At 48.9% G+C, this 19,961-nt stretch overlaps 1 protein-coding gene across 8 annotated transcripts in view; it reads right to left on the bottom strand.

Annotated features, from left to right (window-relative positions):
• Positions 1 to 928: 928 nt before the first annotated feature.
• The window catches only part of FAM118A (family with sequence similarity 118 member A), a 30,999-nt gene continuing 11,966 nt past the window's right edge, over positions 929 to 19,961 (bottom strand). For 3 of the 8 annotated variants that reach the window (XM_058434920.1, XM_032147216.2, XM_032147218.2), the window contains 8 exons: positions 19,448 to 19,503; positions 18,406 to 18,661; positions 13,974 to 14,195; positions 11,655 to 11,783; positions 9,663 to 9,948; positions 6,827 to 6,859; positions 5,797 to 5,880; positions 929 to 1,718 (listed from right to left, as the gene is read on the bottom strand). In XM_058434920.1, the coding sequence (XP_058290903.1) occupies positions 1,699 to 1,718; positions 5,797 to 5,880; positions 6,827 to 6,859; positions 9,663 to 9,948; positions 11,655 to 11,783; positions 13,974 to 14,195; positions 18,406 to 18,661; positions 19,448 to 19,494 (1,077 nt within the window). In that variant the 5' untranslated portion in view covers positions 19,495 to 19,503 and the 3' untranslated portion in view covers positions 929 to 1,698. Of the gene's footprint in view, positions 1,719 to 5,796; positions 5,881 to 6,826; positions 6,860 to 9,662; positions 9,949 to 11,654; positions 11,784 to 13,973; positions 14,196 to 18,405; positions 18,662 to 19,447; positions 19,504 to 19,658; positions 19,833 to 19,961 lie in introns of all 8 variants that reach the window. The other 5 variants (XM_032147222.2, XM_032147221.2, XM_032147213.2 and 2 more) reach the window with 4 other exon arrangements.

Genomic DNA, 19,961 nt, shown 5'->3' with positions numbered 1-19,961 from the left:
ATTTAAATACATTCAAGTAATCATTTAGTTGATTTCACAGTTGGGTGGCAACTCAAGCTAAAAATTCTCACTAAATAACATTCTAGCAAGCCTTGGCGTAACTAAAGAAACACTGAGCACACAGGGTTGAAGTTAAAATTTTATTTATGGCTGGAGCGGCATAAAAGATTTGTTTTCCATGCTTCAAAAAGAAAAAAAAAATGTTTTCAGGGCTTCTCTCCCTCTCTATGCATTCTACCCTTCTGTTTCCTGTTCTTAACTTTCTCTGTACCTATGGGAGTCATCAATGGGGAGTGTTACAGGGCGTGGCAAGAAATGTCACATGGAAGATAAGTGGCCTCAAACTGAAACCAAGCAGGGCTGTTTGCTTCCAAAGACAACCCTCCACTGTAGGGCCGCTCATGCACCGCCATGGAAGCCTCTGCCGGGTCACAGTCAGAGAAGCTCCCCGGGCACCAGCAGCGCACTCAGCACAGCCATTTCATGTGGGTGAACCTGAGAAGGTTTAAAGTGTTGCAGGCCCTTTTCAAGTTTTGCCTCCCTCACTCTCTGCAAACTCCCTTAATGTGGGCCATGGAAGAGAATCTTAAGAGACAATAACAGAAAGACTGGATCTTACCCCAGAGAATAAAGACTTGCAAAGCCTGGAATTTGTAATGTTTGAAACCTGGTCTTTCGAACTTGTGCTATCTCGGTTGTCAGTCCTACAGTGGCCCTGCACAACGCTGGCCTGAACTTCTGAAAAAGGCCTCTGCCTCCTCCGATTTCAGTTCTTAGCAATATCAGACCTGTGTTTCTTTGGAACAGAAGTTACTAAAACAACCTAATTCCAAAGAAGCCCTTTTGATCCAGCTGTTCGCCCTAAAAACATTTTCACTAGCGGATTCATTCTTTACTATTTAACAGTGGAACAAACATACCTTTAAAACATACCTTTAAAATGCTTTGTATAGTAACATGTTTCCACATACAAATTATAAAATGTGTTTATTTTGCCGGGCACAGTGGCTCATGCCTGTAATCCTAGCACTTTGGGAGGCCAAGGCGGGCGGATCACCTGAGGTCAAGAGTTCGAGAGCAGCCTGGCCAACGTGGTGAAACTCCAACTCTACTAAAAATTAAAAAATTAGCTGGGCATGGTGGTGGACGCCTGTAATCCCAGCTACCCGGGAGGCTGAGGCAGGAGAATCACTCGAGCCCAGGAGGTGGAGGCTGCAGTGAGCTGAGATTGCACCACTGCACTCTGTCCTGGGTGACAGAGTGAGACTCTGACTCAAAAAAAAAAAAAAAAAAGTGTCTATTTCGTATTTTCTCTTTGGCAACTACTGTTGCTTGGACAGTCTTTACTCTTCCCCTTTTATTACGAAAAATACCACCTTGACAAAAGAGAGCCTGTCAGATGGGAACGGGAACACCAGGTCCACCCCTTCCCACGGATTCTGGCCCCTGAGGTAGCTATCCATCAGTCCTTGCAAAGTCCACCTGAAGTGCGTCTGCGTCACCTCCTGCACAGTTCAACACACAGGGGAGCCCTCTCACCCAGCCTTGAGGGCCGCATGCCCATGTGGCTCTCTTGGTGTATGTGGCGGTTTCGCAATCAGAGATCACGTGGAGTTCTCCACACATTCCTCTTCGTTTGGGCACTGTGGTTACAGAAGGCTAGTTTTCAAGTTGCAGGTTTTACTGGTTTTAAAGATTTCAAGACCCTCCAGCATCATCTGTTTAAATAAAAGAACGAAATGCCCAAGGGTTAAAGTCCAGCTAAAAGAAGTTATTTGCAATAGATTTCTATTTCAGAAACTGCTTTACAATTGTTCTTATGTACGGAAGATTTTGAAAACCCCTCCACAATGGAAACAGTAGCCACTGTCTGGAAATGACCTTGTGTAATTATCAATACTATCAGGGGATCGAGCAAGTGATGACATTACATTTGCAATGATCTGTGGGAATCTCAATCCATGAACATGGATGCTCTTTTATTTCTTAGTGGACTGAGAATGGGGCAATTTCAACAAACATACAGTGAGAGCCTGTCGGAGGTATGGAGAAGAATAAGCCTGTTGATTCCTCTGGGCTCCCCAGGCTTGGCTTCTCTCACCCACATGCAGGACAGGCCAAGGCTTTCTGTACAACAGAGGCCAGGAGCTTCGCCCTAAGGAGACATGCCTGGGTGGGGAGAGCCGGGGCTGCAGGTGCAGGTGATGGTGTCTAGGGGCACAGATCTCACAGGTATTGAAGAAAACCCCTGCCCAATGCTCCATAGCAAGGTCTACCAGGCAGTAGGCCCTGCTCCCGATGTGCACACCAGTCAGAGGTAGGCCACGGGGGGACAAAATCTGTGTACACGCAACAGCAGCAACAGCAGAAGAAAGCCAATCTATTGAGAATAATCGCTCGGGCCTTCGTTCTTGTCAGCAGGCACTGGAGAAGCCCAGATATGCAGAAAACAAAACAATGAACATGAAAGAAACTAGTGGAAAAGAACCACCTACCCGAGAGGAAACAGTTCACAGAACACCAGTTTTGTGTTTTCACTTATATGATGGTTCTACTAGCTGAACTCACAATCCAAATATTTGCAAAAAGATTTCAAACAGTTTGATCCAAAACAATATCAAAATCGAATTCTCTAAAACGTGTGTGCCCCCAAATGCACTTGAAGTTGTATAAAACTATTATTATTATTTTATCTTTTTTGAAACGGAGTCTTGCTCTGTCACCCAGGCTGGAGTACAATGGTGCGATCTCGGCTCACTGCAACCTCCACCTCCTGGGTTCAAGCAATTCTCCTGCCTCAGCCTCCTGAGTAGCTGGGATTACAGGCGCCCGCGACCGCACCCGGCTAATTTTTGTATTTTTAGTAGAGACGGGGTTTTGCCATGTTGGCCAGGCTGGTCTCGAACTCCTGACCTCAGGTGATTCACCTGCCTCAGCCTCCCAAAGTGCTGATAATACAGGCGTGAACCACTACGCCTAGCCAAAGTTGTATAAAACTAAATGAAAGGATGTCGAGTCTGTGACAGCTGCCCCTCACAGCTCTCCCACAAGGACCCCCACATCAGCTCACTCATCTTCCCTGCCCCTGGACGGCAGGACGCTAGGGCACCCCCACCCCCTACCGCCAGCCCTCACTTATGCTATAATTCACTCTGCAGGTGGCCCTTTTAGAGCTGCCTTATTTTACTTGACTAAATTTGCACTCACTAAGAATCTTTATAACATGTACTGTTGCACATGGTCCCTGTGGTGTTGAAGGAACATGCAGGGACATAATACTGCTCCAGCACACCCACTGAAGGATTTAAATGTTAAATGAAGAGGTAACTGATAAGCTGGATGCTTCATAGCTCTCAGAAATTTTGGGTGGACTGCTATATAGGTATTTAAGAGTGTTTTACTTTGGTTTACTTATATAAAGTACTAAATATAAACTCCTATTATATGAAAATCCTCTCTCCCAATGTTTTCAGGAATGTAGTAGAGTCAGATAACCAGGTTGACTTCTGTCTCCAGAGTTCTCACAGACTTACAACAACAGATGCTCTGAGAAAAGGTAACTAAAAAAAGAGCTTGGCTGGGCGCAGTGGCTCACGCCTATAATCCCAGCAGTTTGGGAAGCCAAAGTGGGTGGAACACAAGGTCAGGAGTTTGAGACCAGCCTGGCCAACATAGTGAAACCCCATCTCTACTAAGAATACAAAATTAGTCGGGCATGGTGGTGTGCGCCTGTAGTCCCAGCTGCTCAGGAGGCTGAGGCAGGAAAATAGCTTGAATCCAAGAGGCGGAGGTTACGGTGAGCCGAGATCGCACAACTGCACTCCAGCCTGGGCGACAGAGCAGGACTCTGTCTCAAAAAGTAAAAAAAAGACATCAGAGAAAACTTAGAAGACGGTGGAAATCAATCCAGGCAATCCCAACTAGTATAACTTCCAGAAAAGGAGAACAGAGAAGATGGAAAGAAGAAATAAAGAGAATCACAGACTATTCCAGAACTGGAGAAATGGAAGAGGAAAAAGAACATGTGAGTAAGGCAGGTATTAAGTTTTCCACCTAAATACATCCGCACTGAATTTCTAATCAAGGGAAAAGAGGATCCTAAAAACTCCCAGCAAAAAAAGCAACGGGCACCTTCAAATCACTGGGAACAGGTTCCCATCAGACCCTCTTCATAGGAAACCTGGTCTTCAGACAGTGGAGTCCGGGGGAATCACAACCGAGAACCCCATGCCAAAACTCGCGTGAGCATGAGGATGGCACAGACACCTGCAGACACACGGCCCTCAGGAGGCGACCCCACACTGGGGTCTGCAGAAGCAGCCCCAGGAGGTACTAGCAGGATGGATGGGGGGCCAGAACAAGGAAGACCTGGGCCTCCATCTCAGAGAGAAGGAGGGAAGCTCAGGAGGCAGCAGTCCCCAGCGGAGCCGACCGGGAGAAGGTGTCCTGGGAGATGTGGGGTGGCAGGATGAAGAGAATGCATACTTAAAAAAAAAAAAAAAAAATTTCTTCTTCAGTTCTGAAAGCTGAGGGAATGTATACGTTTAAGAATATTGGGAAACGTTAGTTTTTGGAAAACAAAGGGAAAAGAAGAACCTAAAAGCTCCTCAAAAAGTAAGAAGTAACACAAATGTCTTCAAGCCCCAACATTAAACAATAAAAAATGGGAGAATGGAATGTAAGAACAAGCCACATTTGACCCTGACATTGAGAACACATCTGCAGCTGGCACAGGCGACGTGGCACTGGGCCCACGGCCACAACACACATGCTGCAGCTGGCACAGGCGACGTGGCACTGGGCCCACGGCCACAACACACATGCTGCAGCTGGCACAGGCGACGTGGCACTGGGCCCAGGGCCACGGCCACAAGCTGGCTAAGCAGGAAAGAACACTGGCGCTGTTTTCATCAAGTAAATGCTTTTGTTTGCCAACTTTTACAACCAACCTACAGACGGACTGGGGGTCTCATTTCCTTTCCGTCCTATCACCACGGAGACCGACAAAACGGGGAAGCCAGCGGGCTAGGGGGTGGGATACGCAAGCGGGGGCCCATCCAGCCCAGGCTTCATGTTGAGAAGTCTGGCTTAAGTATGTTATTTAAAGAATGAGAAATAACACACAGCACTACGCAAACCTGGGAGGAGGAGGAGAAGGGGAGGAGAGGGAGGGACCGGCATGAAGGAGCGAGATCGCCCTTCATAGTGTCAGCAGAGAGGCCTATTCAAATACACTGTTGAGATAAATAGTTCATCACTTAAATAAATCTTAGTCTGTAACAGAGGCAACAAAGCTTAAATGGGTTAAAGTGCGTTTCTCCAGAGACACAGGTGACATGCATCAAGCTAGTGGTCACCCTTGGGGGCTGGAGGAGGCTGGAGAGTGACAAGGGGTGTCCTGGCAATGCTGCTTCCTCAACTGGGTGTGATTAGATAGGAGCGTTCACTTTGCAAAAATGCACTGAGCTGACCTTACATAACTTGTGCACTTTTTATTCATCTTTTTAACTTTTCTTTTTGTAGAGAGCACCCTTTTGCCCGCTGCACCTTCTTAGCGTATGTTTTCTCCGTAACATTTTTCTAAAGAGGTACCAGTACCTCTGGGCAGTTGGAATTGGGTTGGGGTGAGAGGTCAGGGTCTCTGCTAAGCCTCCTGTGCTCTCTGGCCCTGACAGAATGTATGCACCGTCCTCCCACTATAGGGCCTGGGGCCTTAAAGCGCAGCACGGTTCCTGAAGATGCCTGCCAACAAGAGCGACCTGAAGCAGCTCCCCACAAAAAGAACAGACACAATACCAGTATCTGATTGTCTGTGTTTTTTTGAAACTTCAATTCCACTGTCTTCTAACTTCCTCTTTGCACAGTCCTGGCACGCATTACCTGAAAGAGAAAAATTTATTAAGAAGCTTGTTTATTTAGAATCCACTCGCCAAGACATAGTTTATAAATGTGACCTTACTGAAGCACTGGCCAAACAGACCCTGCCATCCACTACAGACGACATCAACCACGCTACGGCTTCTCTCCAAAGCAAGCCATGCTTCCAGGAGTCGCATTTCAGTAAGAAAGCAACTGTAATAGAGATGTCCTTTCGCACGGGAACAGGTGGAAATGGGAAGCTGACTGCGGCGGTTTTATGCTTCCTGCACCACTAACATGGATGTGATGCGAGCAGCTCCCACGTCGATGCGCGTTTTCTCATCTGTGAACGCACTGGGCCAAACAGCCAGGGAAAACAGGGCTGCACACAGAGGCCTCTGCGCCACTCACCAGAGTCCCTTTTACCCAAATGATTCAGCAAGGGGAGGCACCTGGTGCCCAGTTCACACACAGGAGGACGCCCATGGCCACCGATTCTTGTTAAATTTATAAACAGGCAGAATTGAGCCCAGCAAGAAGAGCGTTCACATTTCAAAACAAGTATTAAATAGAAAGCTTCTGTGTGCAAGCTCAGACCCGTGCAATGAACATTTCAGAAGAGCTGGGTCATTCTAAGGCACTGCATCTGGCACTACACGGTATCACACAAATACAGCCTGTTCCAAATCCCATCACTCTTGATTCTAGGGCAAGAAATTATTCTCAGGTGCCAGCTGGCCCACGTGTGACTCGGCTGTGCTTCCTCATCAAAGGGATGGCTTTTAGTCTCTCGGTGTGGCAGGGACCATGCTAAGGCATGGCTATTTATCATCTTCAGTGGGGCTGTTTTAATACAAGCTAATTATTTAAGGTGAAAAACAAATGTTTATGATTTTATAGTTAGTGACAGGAGACAATGGAATGTGTAGGCAAAAAACAGGCTGGCAAGAAGAAAGATCTGCTTTACCCAATAATGTGGTGCTGTCCACTCGATCGGCATCTGAAGGAGAAAGAAAAGCAGTCAGTGGAGCCGAGACACCAAGAGCTCGTCCTCCTCAGGCCACCCTGAGGCAGTGACTAGGAATGGCAGTGACTGGGAACAGGCTTCTGGGCAGCTCAGCCCGCGCGGGCTGTGGACTCCTGCGCTGCTGGCTGCCCTCACCTCTACCTCCCAGGCTTGGTGCGAGGACTCGCTGAAGGAGCCAGCTGGCAAAGGGAGCATGGTGTGGTGTGGTGTCCGCGGTCGCTAGCATGACTGTCACTGTCATGGGCCTCCTCTCCCATCAGGAGTGGCATTCCATGAATTCGAGTACAAATGTCCTTCATGACACAGTCACAGATTAAAACTCCCAATGACCTTGCAGACTTCTGGCAGCCTGTCGAATCCACTTGCCTGCCCCAACCTGGAAAGGGAGCCTCAGTGGGACAGAAGGCTGCTCGGCCCTACTCTAGGAGCCCGAGCACATGCAGGATTACCCTGGGTCCTGTTCTTCCGGGGAGTGTGCGGGCGGAATGAGAAGCGGCGGACAGGGGCAGAGATGAGGAAAGCCCGCTGCCTCTCTGCAGAGCCACGCACGTGGGCCGGTGCCAGGATGCACCAAATGGTGTATTTTGCTCTGCAGTCAGGCCAGGATCCCAATCCCAGCTTCAAAATGTCTGGGCACGTTATGTGCCTGTGCCAGCTCAGCTCGTCTCGTCTATGAAATCATCTACTTACTAGCACTGCATGCTGCCACTGAGAAACCAAGTGAGGTCAGAATATGGAACTCCCAGTGGAGGGTGACACACAGCAAGCAGGGGCTCTTTTCTTCTGCCCTTAATAAGAAGCTGTTGCCCTAATTATACTTTTATTTATGGAAATGGAACTTACATTGGTCCATTTTGCTAATTATTAGCAATTCTGAAAAGAAATGATAGTGGTTAAAAAAACAACAAAAACCTTAGCGATTGGATTATCTGTGCATTCTCTAGTCTCCAAGTTCACAGCTGGTCACATACACCTGCCTCTGTGGCTAACCTCGTTCCAGTGTGTGGTGAGTGTGCCTGGGTTTCCTGTTAGAATTAAACGAGCCAGCACAGGCCTTTCCAAGCTTGCCATCATCAATGTTTTATGATGCCAAACTCGCAGCTATTAATTCCCTTATGTCAAGATGACCAAGTTTAAGAATTTCTCACTTATCCTGGTCATTCCTGATAGATGAGCAATTTCTCAAAAGGGCCAAGGAGCACTACTTAAAAGAGGTGTTGCATTCAGAACAGGGAAAATACATTACGTGAAAAAAGAAGTAAAGTGTTCATGAAATCATTTTGTGCATGTGAAGTTGTAACTTTTCAACTGCAGCGACAGGACACAAATATGAGATGTCTGCATCTTTCAAGTGTTAAGTATCACAACTGATAAAGCTAGCCTGGTAGTTTTCTTTCTTGGTTAAGGAAACCTGAAACAGGAATAAATGTGTCCAGCTATACATGTGTGCACAGCTGTAAACTTCAAAGTTACTTTATTTTTTATTTTTAGAGACAGGGTCTTGCTCCGACGTCCAGGCTGGAATACAGTGGCGTGATCACAGCTCACTGCAGTCTCTAACTCCTGGGCTCAAGTGATCCCCCACCTGAGCCTCCAGAGTAGCTGGAATCACAGATGTCCACCACCAAACCCAGTTGTTTTTTTGTTTTTTTGTTTTTTTTTTTGAGACAGAGTCTCCCTCTGTTGTCCAGGCTGGAGTGCAGTGGCATGACCTCGGCTCACTGTAAGCTCTGCCTCCCAGGTTCATGCCATTCTCCTGCCTCAGCCTCCCAAGTAGCTGGGACTACAGGTGCCCGCCACCACACCCAGCTGATTTTTTGTATTTTTAGTAGAGACGGGGTTTCACCGTGTTAGCCAGGATGGTCTCGATCTCCTGACCTCGTGATCCACCCACCTCAGCCTCCCAAAGTGCTGGGATTACAGGCATGAGCCACCGCGCCCGGCCCAAACCCAGCTCATTTTTAAAAACATTTTTGTAGAGACCAGGTCTCCCTATGTTGCCCAGGCTGGTCTTAAACTCCTGGGCTCAAGCAATCCTCCTGCCATGGCCTCCCAAAAAACTGGGAGGACAGCCGTGAGCCACAGCACCCAGCCTAAAGTTACTTTAAAGTTCTAGTTACAGACTGTCACTAGGACACCAATGACTCCAATCTTCTAATTTTCAATTACAGAGGCAGTTTTAAAAAATAATAACTGAAAGATTGGTGAATTTTATGGGTATGTGAATTACATCAAAATAGAGAGAGAGAAACAACTGGAAGAGCCCTATGAGTTTTGTACTTGAAAAGTGAAGACAGGCCGGGCACAGTGGCTCTCGCCTGTAATCCCAGCACTTCAGGAGGCCAAGGCAGGTGGATCACCTGAGGTTGGGAGTTCGAGACCAGCCTGACCAACATGGTGAAACCCTGTCTCTACTAAAAATACAAAATTAGCCAGGCGTGGTGGCGCATGCCTGTAATCCCAGCTACTCGGGAGGCTGAGGCAGGAGAATCCCTTGAACCTGGGAGGCAGAGGTTGTGGTAAACCAAGATGGTGCCATTGCACTCCAGCCTGGGCAACAAGAGCGAAACTCCGTCTCAACAACAAAAAAAAGAAAGAAAGAAAGAAAGAAAGAAAGAAAGAAAGAAAGAAAGAAAGAAAGAAAGAAGAAAGAAAGAAAGAAAGAAAGAAAGAAAGAAAGAAAGAAAGAAAGACAGACAGACAGAAAGACAGACAGACAGACAGAAAGAAGGAAAGAAAGAAAGAAGGAAAGAGGAAGTGAAGCCAGCCCCCATACCTGGGCTTTGCTGTTTGCAGATCTGAGTGGCCAGGTCTTGCACATATCCTGGAAAATGGTCAAAACAGCCCCCGTAGGATACAACTTTGATTCCGTGCAGAAGCATATCTGCCTGATGCTTAAAGAAATGGTTTTCATTCTCCTTCAGCACAAGCATGTAGTGCTCCAAATCCACTTTATTCGGCACGGAGTAAAGAAACAGGGCCTGGAATATCTGATCACGAAGGGTCTCTCCACAGCCCACAAACAGAAATGACTTGGTGCGGTATAAGTTCTGGAGGACTTCCTAGAAAAGGCCAATGAAGAAATTGAGTGCTCATTTGAAAGACAGCAAGAGCTTACGACTAACCAAGTCACGTGCGTGTGCTTTTATATCACTGCTCCCTGACAGGCATTCCCAGGGCCACACTGAGGAACACAATTAGAAGGACAGTATCCTCTCCCGACATGGCACTCAGGTCACCCCACAGCAGCAGCCTGTGGCGGCAAATACCAGAGCTGGGCTGCGCCTGCCTGTCCCCACCTAAGCCGGGGTAACTGGTCTTTGGCCAAGGTGGGTGGCAGTGCACACGCCCCTTACAGCAAGGCCAGCCCATCGCCCAGCCCACACACTCACCAGCGCAGTCACCCAACTCAAATCTTCTCAAATTGGGTACAATTTTAAATTATTAAAACATAAAATGAGGACAGTAAATGTTTTCAGTTCAGAATTATGCACATAAAACACCCTGAAATTAATGTTGACCTCAGTGGGTCACGTGGGAATTCTTGCAGGGGTGGTTTTGCAAATGAGGGCAGGAGAGTTGAGGAGGGAATCAGTGACCATGACTGACGGGGTCAGGTGGGCACAGGGAAAGCAGATTGCATGGGGTCACTCAGGCAGGCAGGAGGGAATCACCAATTCAGCTAACCAAGTATCTCAGAGAGGCTCAATCTCAGCACAGGTATTTCTTATAACCAGGCAGTATTAATGATGCAACTGAAAAGCATCTGCCCAGTCATCCTGCTGACACCTGTCACGGCATGACACGGGCCCAGGGATGAGCACTGAGGAACAGGGCGCCTAGCTCTGTGCTCGTGGGTGAATCCACAGACACTGAGTTTCTCAGCGCTTAACAGAAGCACAGCTTTTGCACACTTCATTCTAGGGCATCAAGAAGACCTCACAGCCAGGAGCAGGGGCGCACACCTGCAGTCCCAGCTACTCAGGAGACTAAGGCAGGAGACTAAGACCAAGGAGAACTCCTTGGGCCCAGGAGTTCAAGGAAGCAGTGAGCTTTGATCATGCCACTGCACTTCAGCCTGGGCCACGAGCAAGACCCTGTCTATTTAAGAAGAAGAAAAATAAAAACCTCACAGAGAATGAAGTTTTATTTACTTGTATTTATTTATTTTTTTAGAAATGAGGTATCGCTGTGTTGCCCAGGCTGGAGTGCAGTGGTGCGATCCCAGCTCACTGTAGCCTCTCCCTCCTGGACTCAAGTGATCCTCCTGCCTTGGCCTGCCACAGCACTGCGATTACAGGCATGAGCCACTATACCAGGCCAAGAATGAAGCTTTACAACTACAGGAAGGAGAGCAGAGAATTTCAGACCAGAAGATGCCTGGAAGAACAAGGACAACATTCTAGACTGCACGGGGCCCTGTATGTCATGCTGAGGAGTTTCACTGTATACCTGGGCAGGTGAGAACCACCAAACGGCTGGGGCTCCTGGAGAGGGTAAGGGCAGATCTATGCTTTTAAAGGAATCATGAATTCCTTCCTCCAGCAAATGTTCGCCAAGCATCTACTTAACATGGAGGCACCATGCAGGACCCCAGAGGTACAGACGAGGACAAGAGACGTGGCCCCTCCCTCAGCAACTGTGTGCAGGGCCGACCTGAAGGGCACGGACACCTGGAGCCTGGGAAGCCACTGGACTGCAGCCAATGGCCAGTGGCCACCAGTAATCCCTGAGAGGACGCACCGATGCTAATTAGGACGGGCCGTACCATGACTTCTGCGTCTTGAGTGACATCTTTATACCCCGATGGGTGCAGCACCATCCCGCAGGGGTCCGTGTAGAGGCCGTGAATGTGGAGGACGCCGTACTTGATGTGTCCTCTTGCCCACTCAAGGACCTACCAAACATCAAGCCAAGAAAAAGAAACACATCCTCAAACTGTTTCAAACAGAGAGAAGAAAATACGGAAAATGGACTCATAGTTTTTAAACCTATCTTGGAAAGAATGAGAGAGATGCTTCACTTTACAATTACACCTTCAAAACCTAAGAGAAACTCGGCTGTGAGCCCTAGTTATTCCCGTCCTACGACAGTACAATCCCACCTGTAAAACCTGAGAGGATCGGCTGTTAGTGCCAGTCATGCTGGTCCCATGACAGCAAAAGAGCTTCTGGGTGGCTCATACCTATAATCCCAGCTACTCAGGCCAAGGCCAAGACTTGAGCTCAGGAGTTCAAGACCAGCCTGGGCAACAAAGTGAGACCCCGTCTCAGGGGAAAAAAAAAAGGACTTATTTAAAGACAGACAATTATATAGAAAATGTCTTTAACAGTTGAGATTACAGCAAACTGTTATGAGTGATTACTTTAGGTGGGTTATGGGGACTTTCACTTCTAAGTTATATGTTATATTTTAATTACTGCTATTTCTGTATTACTTCTACACACCCAGAAATATATATATATATATATGTATGTGGAGAAAAGTATTTATCAAATGGCTAAGTGCATTCCTTTCAGTTCAAGATACAGAACACAGGACCTTATAAAGATGCCCAGCGGGTCACTGTCAAGTCATCTTCACCCCAGAGCCTGCGCAGCAGCAGGTGGAATGGACACAAACACCAACAGCCCTGCTGCCATCATTGGGTGGTGAGCCAGCTGGCAGTTCTGTTTATGCAACTGGCTGTTTGTTTCCAACAGCAAGCCCCAGCAGTGGGGACCGTGTGGCTCAGATGCAAAGAGCAGGTGTCTACCCCAAGGCACTGCCAGCAGGAGTGGGTGCCTTGACCCTGCCCGCTCCCCTCAGGCGGCCCTGCCCCTGCGTACACTGCCCCGTGCCCCATAATTCAGTTTCTTTGTACACAGAGCAGGGCCAGGGCCTTCCCTCACAAGGCAGCCCAGACAACACAGGCAGCAGTGTTAGTTATGAATAACATAAGCAGACACACAAAGGTCGCAAGTGTGTCACAAAAGAAATATCAAGAATCACATGAAACTAGGCTCGACCTTTAGTAACACAAGAAATCAATGTTGAAAATTTTCAGCTATCAAATGGACAAAGTGTATTTCACTTTGTTTTTTAATAACACCATGTGTTGGCAAGATACAGGAAATGGACACTCCCACACACAGCCACTACCGGGAGAGTAACTGGCGCTCTGTCTGGAAAACAATTTGGTAATTTACATCATCAGTCTTTAACATATTCATACCTTTTAACCGTAAAACTCTTCTAGGAATTGATCTTGAAAACAGGACATTAAAGTATGAGGACCCTGTAGTGTTATTTATAACTGTAAATACATGCTAACTGATACAGTTTGGACATTTGTCCCCACCCAAATCTCCTGTTGAATTGTGATCCCCAGTGCTGGCGGTGGGGCCTGGCGGGACATGCTTGGACCACGGGACAGGATTATCCCTCATGGCTTAGTGCCATCTTCGTGATAGTGACTTCTTGAGAAATCTGGTCATTTAAAAGCATGTGGCACCTCCCCCCTGCCACTCTCTCTGTTGCCATGTGACATGCCTGCTCCTACTGTGCCTTCTGCCACTACTGGAAACTTCCTGAGGCCTCCCCGGAAGCAGATGCTGCTATGCTTCCTAGACAGCTGTGGAACCGTGAGCCAATTATAGCTCTTTTCTTTATATATTACCCAGTCTCAGGTCTTTTTTTTTTTATTTTGTTTTGTGAAACAGGGTCTCACTCTCTTGCCCAGGCTGCAGTGCAGTGATCTCAGCTCACTGGAACCTCTGCCTCCCAGTTCAAGCTTTTCTCCTGCCTCAGCCTCCCAAGTTGCCAGTGTGCCACCTTCCATTATTACTTTTTTTTTTTTTTTTTTTTAAGAGAAAGGGTCTCACTCTGTCACCCAGGCTGGAATAAGTGGCATGATCATAGCTCATTTCAGTCTGGAACTCCTGGGCTCAAGCAGTCCTCCCACCTCGGCCTCCCCAGTAGCTGGGACTGCAGGCAGGCGCTACCACGCCTGGCTACTTTATTATTAATTCACTGCTATAAAGTGAAAGCGGCTCCCAACCCACAGAGCTCCCCACACCTGCAGGCTGCCCGCACCCCCAGCCCATACCTTGGTCTTGTCCTTAAAGTCCAGAGACTCCATGGGCTTGTTCTGCTGCTGGCCGAAGATCTCCAGCAGGTTGTCGTAGTTGGTGGTCAGGACCATGGTGCCCCTGTCCATCAGGCTGAGGATCGACTGCAGCACCAGAGGGCTCTGGATGTGCTGCTCCAGGTTGTCAAACACCTCCATCAGGCAGTCCTGGAAGAAGCTGGGCTTGGTGTCGCCTGTGTGCTACAAAAAGGTGGAATGACAGTTACAAAAACATCAGCTCTCAACAACTATTGAGCAGCTAAGCAAGCCATGTTCTGGGTGCCAGAGATACAGCAGCTGAAAACAAAGAAAATCTGGCTTCACAGAGTGCACTGAAACTCCAGAGCAGGGGGACAGGCAATGCAGACACGTAGCACGCCACCGGTGACGCTGCCACGGGAAAGCATAGCAGAGACGGGGACGGGCGCTGTCGGGGGAGGGTGGACAGGACCAAGACACTAGCAAGCCTCCCTGAGAAGAGGGCATCTGAACAGGGGCCTGAGGAGGTGAGGGCTCGTGGACAATGTTCTAAGCAAAGGGAAGAGCAAGGGCCACAGCACTGAGGTCATGGCTCAGGTACGTCCCAGGTCAGCAAGAAGCCACTGAGGCAAGAGAGGAGTGAGGGGAAGTGTCGGCAGCAGAAGCAGATGACCTGGGCCTTGCGGACCACAGTGAAGACTCTGGCTTTCCCTGAGCGCTGCACAGTCCCAGTTTTCTCTTTCTCGGTGGTAATGAGACAGCGTGTCTTCATGGCACCTTCAATGAGGCGGGAGGCACTGTTTCTTTTTTTTCTTTTTCTTTTTTTTTTTTTTGAGATAGGGCCTTGCTCTGTCGTCCAGGCTGGAGCACAGTGGTGCCAGGATAGCTCACTGCAGCCTCCAACTCCTGGGCCCAAGCAAGCTTCCCACCTAAGCCTCCCACATAGCTAGGGCTACAGGTGCCACCACCACACCCAGCTCATTATATTTTTTTAAAAACATTTTAATTTAATTCTTTATTTTATATTATTTTATTTCATTTTTCATTTTATTATTTTATTTTTTGAGACAGAGTCTCACTCTGTCACCCAGGCTGGAGTGCAGTGAGTGGCACGATCACGGCCCTCTGCAGCCTTGACCTTCCAGGCTCAAGTGATCCTCCCACCTCAGCCTCCCAAGTAGCTGGGACTACAGGTGCACACCATAAACCTAGTTAATTTTTAAATTTTTTTTTTTTTTTTTTGTGAGACAGAGTCTTGCTCTGTCACCTAGGATGGAATGCAGTGGCGTGATCTTGGCTCACTGCAACCTCCCCTCCTGGTTCAAGCGATTCTCCTGCCTCAGCCTCCCAAGTTGCTGGGACTACAGGTGCACACCACCACACCCAGCTAATTTTTGTATTTTTAGTAGAGATGGGGTTTCACCATGTTGGCCAGGCTGGTCTCAAACTCCTGACCTCAGGTGATCCACCTGCCTCAGCCTCCCAAAGTGCTGGGATTACAGGCGTGAGCCACTGTACCCGGCCTAAAATTTTTGTTATTTTCTGTAGAGACGAGGTCTCGCTATGCTGCCCAGGCTCATCTTGAACTCCTGCCCTCAAGTGATCCGCCTACCTTGGCCTCCCAAAGTGCTGGGATTACAGGCGTGAGTCAGCACACCCAGCCAGTAGTGCCACATACACTCTGAGAGACACAAGAGGATCAGGGCGGAGGCCTGGCCTCTGGAGGCAGCCTCAGTGTTTCACCGGTGGCCTTGACAGGAGCTGCCTCCAAGGGGCCTTGAGGGCCAAAGCCTGGCTGGGATGGCTTCAAGAGAAAAAAGAAGGGCTGGCGACAGCAGATGCAGCAACCATGCTGCAGAGCTTTGCTGGGAGGGGACAGAGAGGCGGGGTGGGGGTGGGGGTGGGCTCGGGAGGACACAGGGTCCCCTCTGCCCAGCTCCCAGCCTCATTGTCACCCTCTGCCCCGGCAGCTAGGTATCAAAATCCCTCCCCTGGGCCCCCTGTGCCTGTTCGTGTTGCTTGGCCGGCACAAGAAAACCAAGACTCACAGGTTCCCACTCATCGCCACAGCTCTTCTGACTCTCCCACCCCCCAAACCCTCCCACTGTTCCCAGGGGGTCTGCCATCAGCCAACCCCCACATCTCCATCCTCTCCTGGGAATGCTCACCTTCTCCCCGACCTGAGACCTGGATCTATGCATCCCTGAGACCCCTCCGGGGTGCTCCCCTGCACTCCCTGTGCTGTCATAATTTGGGGTGATTCTCATGTCCACTCGGATGATTCTCCCTGGGATCATGGCCTCTAAATTCCACCCGTCACTCTCCTCCAACAGTCCTGGTCCATCTCAGCCATCCACACATACAGCCCCCAAGGCCTCATCATTACCAAGACCTGATCTTTCCAGAACCTCTGGGCCAGCTTCCCGTGTCCAACCACTCCCTCCCATCTGCCCACCTCTCTAGCACTCTGGCTCCCAGGGAAACTTCAAGCCCATTGAGGCCCGTGAGCTACTGACCCCACTAGCACCGACCAGTCACTCGCTGCCCTGCTGTCCTGCCTTCTTCCATCAAGCAGCTTAGAGTCTACCATGGATCACTACCACTTTCCCTGAGTTGAATGATGCTCAACGACTTGTTTTCAAAACAAACGATTCTCATTCTAGACAAACGGCCTCTCTTCACACGAAGGACAACAAGGGCCCTCGGTGCTGCCCAGCGACCCCACTACCCTTCCCTGGCCTCCCTTCAACTCCTCCCTTCTTCTTCCTATGACGGGTGAGCAAATGTTGTCTATAACGGCCAGAGAGAAAACATTTTTTTTTGAGATGGAGTTTCACTTTTGTTGCCCAGGATAGAGTACAATGGCACAATCTCGGCTCATTGCAACCTCTGCCTCCCGGGTTCAAGCAATTCTGTCTCAGCCTCCTGAGTAGCTGGGATTACAGGCGCATGCCACCACGCCCAGCTAATTTTTGTATTTTTAGTAGGGACGGAGTTTCATCACATTGGTAAGGCTGGTCTCAAACTCCTGACCTCAGGTGATCCGCCTGCCTAGGCCTCCCAAAGTGCTAGGATTACAGGCGTGAGCCACGGCGCCCCGGCCTCAGAGAGGAAATATTTTAGGCCTTGTGGGCCATGAAGTCTCTGTTGCAACTACTCACCTTGGCCTGGAGGCATGAAAGCAGCCGCATACTATATGTAAATGAATGGGTGTGGCCACATGTCAGAACCTCCTTTGCAAAAACAGGCCCAAGGCTGTAAATTTCCAACCCCAGCCTATGATGAGAGTTGTCCCTTATTGATAGAACACCCACGTGTGGCAGAGTCACCTAACTAAAAACATTTCCCAAGCTCTGGCAAAGCTAGGTGCAGCCCTACATAAAACTCTGGCCAATGAGATGAAACAGAAGTGGTGTATGTGACTTCGGTGGTGGCCCTTGAAGCCCCCCACTTCCTCCCCTCCCCGCACTTCCCTCCTCCACGCACTCCCTGCGCACGCACATCATTTACAGCTGCCCGCAGAGCACCAGATGGAAGCTGCCTGTTGAGGGTGGCAGAGCCAGCAAAGAGGAGCCCTGCCCAGCCACCGTTTTCTCCTTGGGCTGCCCACCCGGGTCTCTAGGTGCTCACATGAAGCCATGTGGTTTAAGGTCTCCTTTCACAGCCAAGCTCAACTCTCCTACTTTCCTTGGTGACGAGCTCACTTTTTTTCCTGCACTCTCCTCTGTTCAAACATCCAACATCTCCTCCTGTCCTGACTCTCAGATGGTGACTGTGCCTCTTCAGTAAATACAAGAGCAGAAGAAGACAACGACTGCCAAGAGCCCCAGCCACAGGGTCCAGCTTCCCAGCCTTTATGGCCACACTCCATGGCTGACCTGGGACAACAATGGCCTGCCACGCCCCTCCCCCTGCACCAGACCCATCGGCCCCAGGGCCTTGCTCAGGAATAGCTCCTGAATCATCAGTGCTTCTCCTCTGGACCATCTAGATAATCTCTGCAGCAGATAAAAAAGCTGGAACTTCTCCCATCTTCAAATGTTTTCCAGGATGCACGTGTCATCTGAAGAAATACGGCCGGCCTGCTTACACCAAACACGCCTAAGGGATATCCCTTCACTAAGTGAACACACAATCACAAAGTTCATACTGAGTGCAGCTGGACGATCTCCCTGAGAGGATCTCACACAGTCAGGCTCCGTTTAATAGGAGCTACTTTAGGAGCCCTACGCTGCACTGTGGCTGGCATCCCCTCAATTTTAAAAGACGACACTCCAATGGACTCAAGGATTTCTGGCTCATCAGCCTGACTCTGCTGAGCACTGAACACAAGTTAGGCCTGCAGAGTTTAACATTAGGTTCACAGACTCATCCAAGCTGGTGAAGAACCAAGCTGTCCCCAAGAAACCAGAGGTACTTGTCTGACACTTACAGGTGACAACTTCCAGATCAGATCACGGGTGACAACCAACAGGTCCCCGTCCTTCGTCACTTTCCTCCGGAACTCGGCGACGTCTCTGGGGTGCAGTACGTCCAGCTGCTCTGCAGCCCCGATGACGGCCTCAATGCAGCTTCTCCACGAGCAAAGGGCAGGGATTCCCGGGGCCACTGCTGCGCTGACGCCGGTCCCAATAACCAGCAGCAGTTCCTGGGGCTGTTTCCGGATGAGGCTTTTTAAAAACTTTCTACTTGAAAACAAGCGAGTGAGAGAATGTAAGTCAAAGCGGAAACATTGCAAACACAAAGTCTGGAACTCTCTGCGAGTTCAGGCCTTGTGCTGTACACACACACACACACACACACACACACACACACACACACACAGTCCCCTCCTACACTGTGGGGAGACGGCCTGTGTATCCTTCTTCGTGTATTTATTTCACATGTTCTACCCTTCTTCCTTAAAGGACATGGGACAGCTGTGTCTCATGCATTTTAAGTTGCCCAGTGTTAAGCTCGGTTTAAGTGATATATATTTGTGAACCAAAAGCTCAGCAATTTTCATTCCTTTGAAGCTGCACACAGGTTATGAATACAAACGATGATGACAAAATGACCCCTGCTTGCAGTGACGGATAAGAAAGTTACTGGCAAATGCTGGTTTCCTGCCACCCACCAATCCCAACCCATTCTATAGTAAGTACCTCTTTATCGCGCTTCACTTTACAGCAAACACAACTTGCTGTGCATCTGTAGTCAAAGAATTCTTTCTTAGGAAGCCTAACACTCCCAGTTCTAGACGTGACCCCTCTAATGACATGTTGCTTGGTTTGGAGACTGGGCAGAAAGCTGCCTTCTGGAACGTTCCTTACATTGAAGCCAAAGGTGGAAAATGGCCCTCGAGGTTCCCTCAAGCCCCAGTGTTTCCATTTCACTTTTGCCTTTGCAGGTACTAAAGAACAAGTGCACAGACTCACGACAGACGCTAGATGAAGTCAGTGAAGCTGCTTGAAGGTATAGTTGCCTTTAATTACCTGGATTTTTGTTCACTTCTATTTGTTGTCTTTTCCACTGAACCCATCTGTGAATTCTAAAGAGAAAAATTAGTCAGAAGTGACTTCTGTCTCCCAGGTGAAAGCTTTTATTTGCACCCTGGAAGATAGTTAAGGCTAGAATTAAAATCAAAGGTCCTCAATCTTTATTTAAATTATAATATCTGAAAAATGTCATACGCAAATGACGTACATCCAAAATGCTTCCTAAGCCACCATTCTTCATCTCATGTGACTCATCAGGCTAGTCGGACTCTCGCTGTTCCACACGGGACAGCACAGAAGGAAAATGCACACACAGGAGCAGATGAAGGATGGGCTCTGCGGGCTCCAAGCTGGGGTTTTCGCTGTCTCTTGGGACACTGCTCTAGAAGAATTTCCAGTGCACATGAACACAGATGACTTATCACAGAAGCAAAACACAGCAAGCGGCACAACAAAGCGAAGCCACGGGCGGTTTTGCAGAGGAAGCCAACGAGTGCTGTAAGGTGCAGAG

Source organism: Hylobates moloch, unplaced genomic scaffold, assembly GCF_009828535.3.
Source record: "Hylobates moloch isolate HMO894 unplaced genomic scaffold, HMol_V3 SCAFFOLD_83, whole genome shotgun sequence".
Classification (NCBI taxonomy): Eukaryota; Metazoa; Chordata; class Mammalia; order Primates; family Hylobatidae; genus Hylobates; species Hylobates moloch.
The sequence above is the reverse complement of the archived record's forward strand: the minus strand, read 5'-3'. Positions and strand labels throughout refer to the sequence as shown.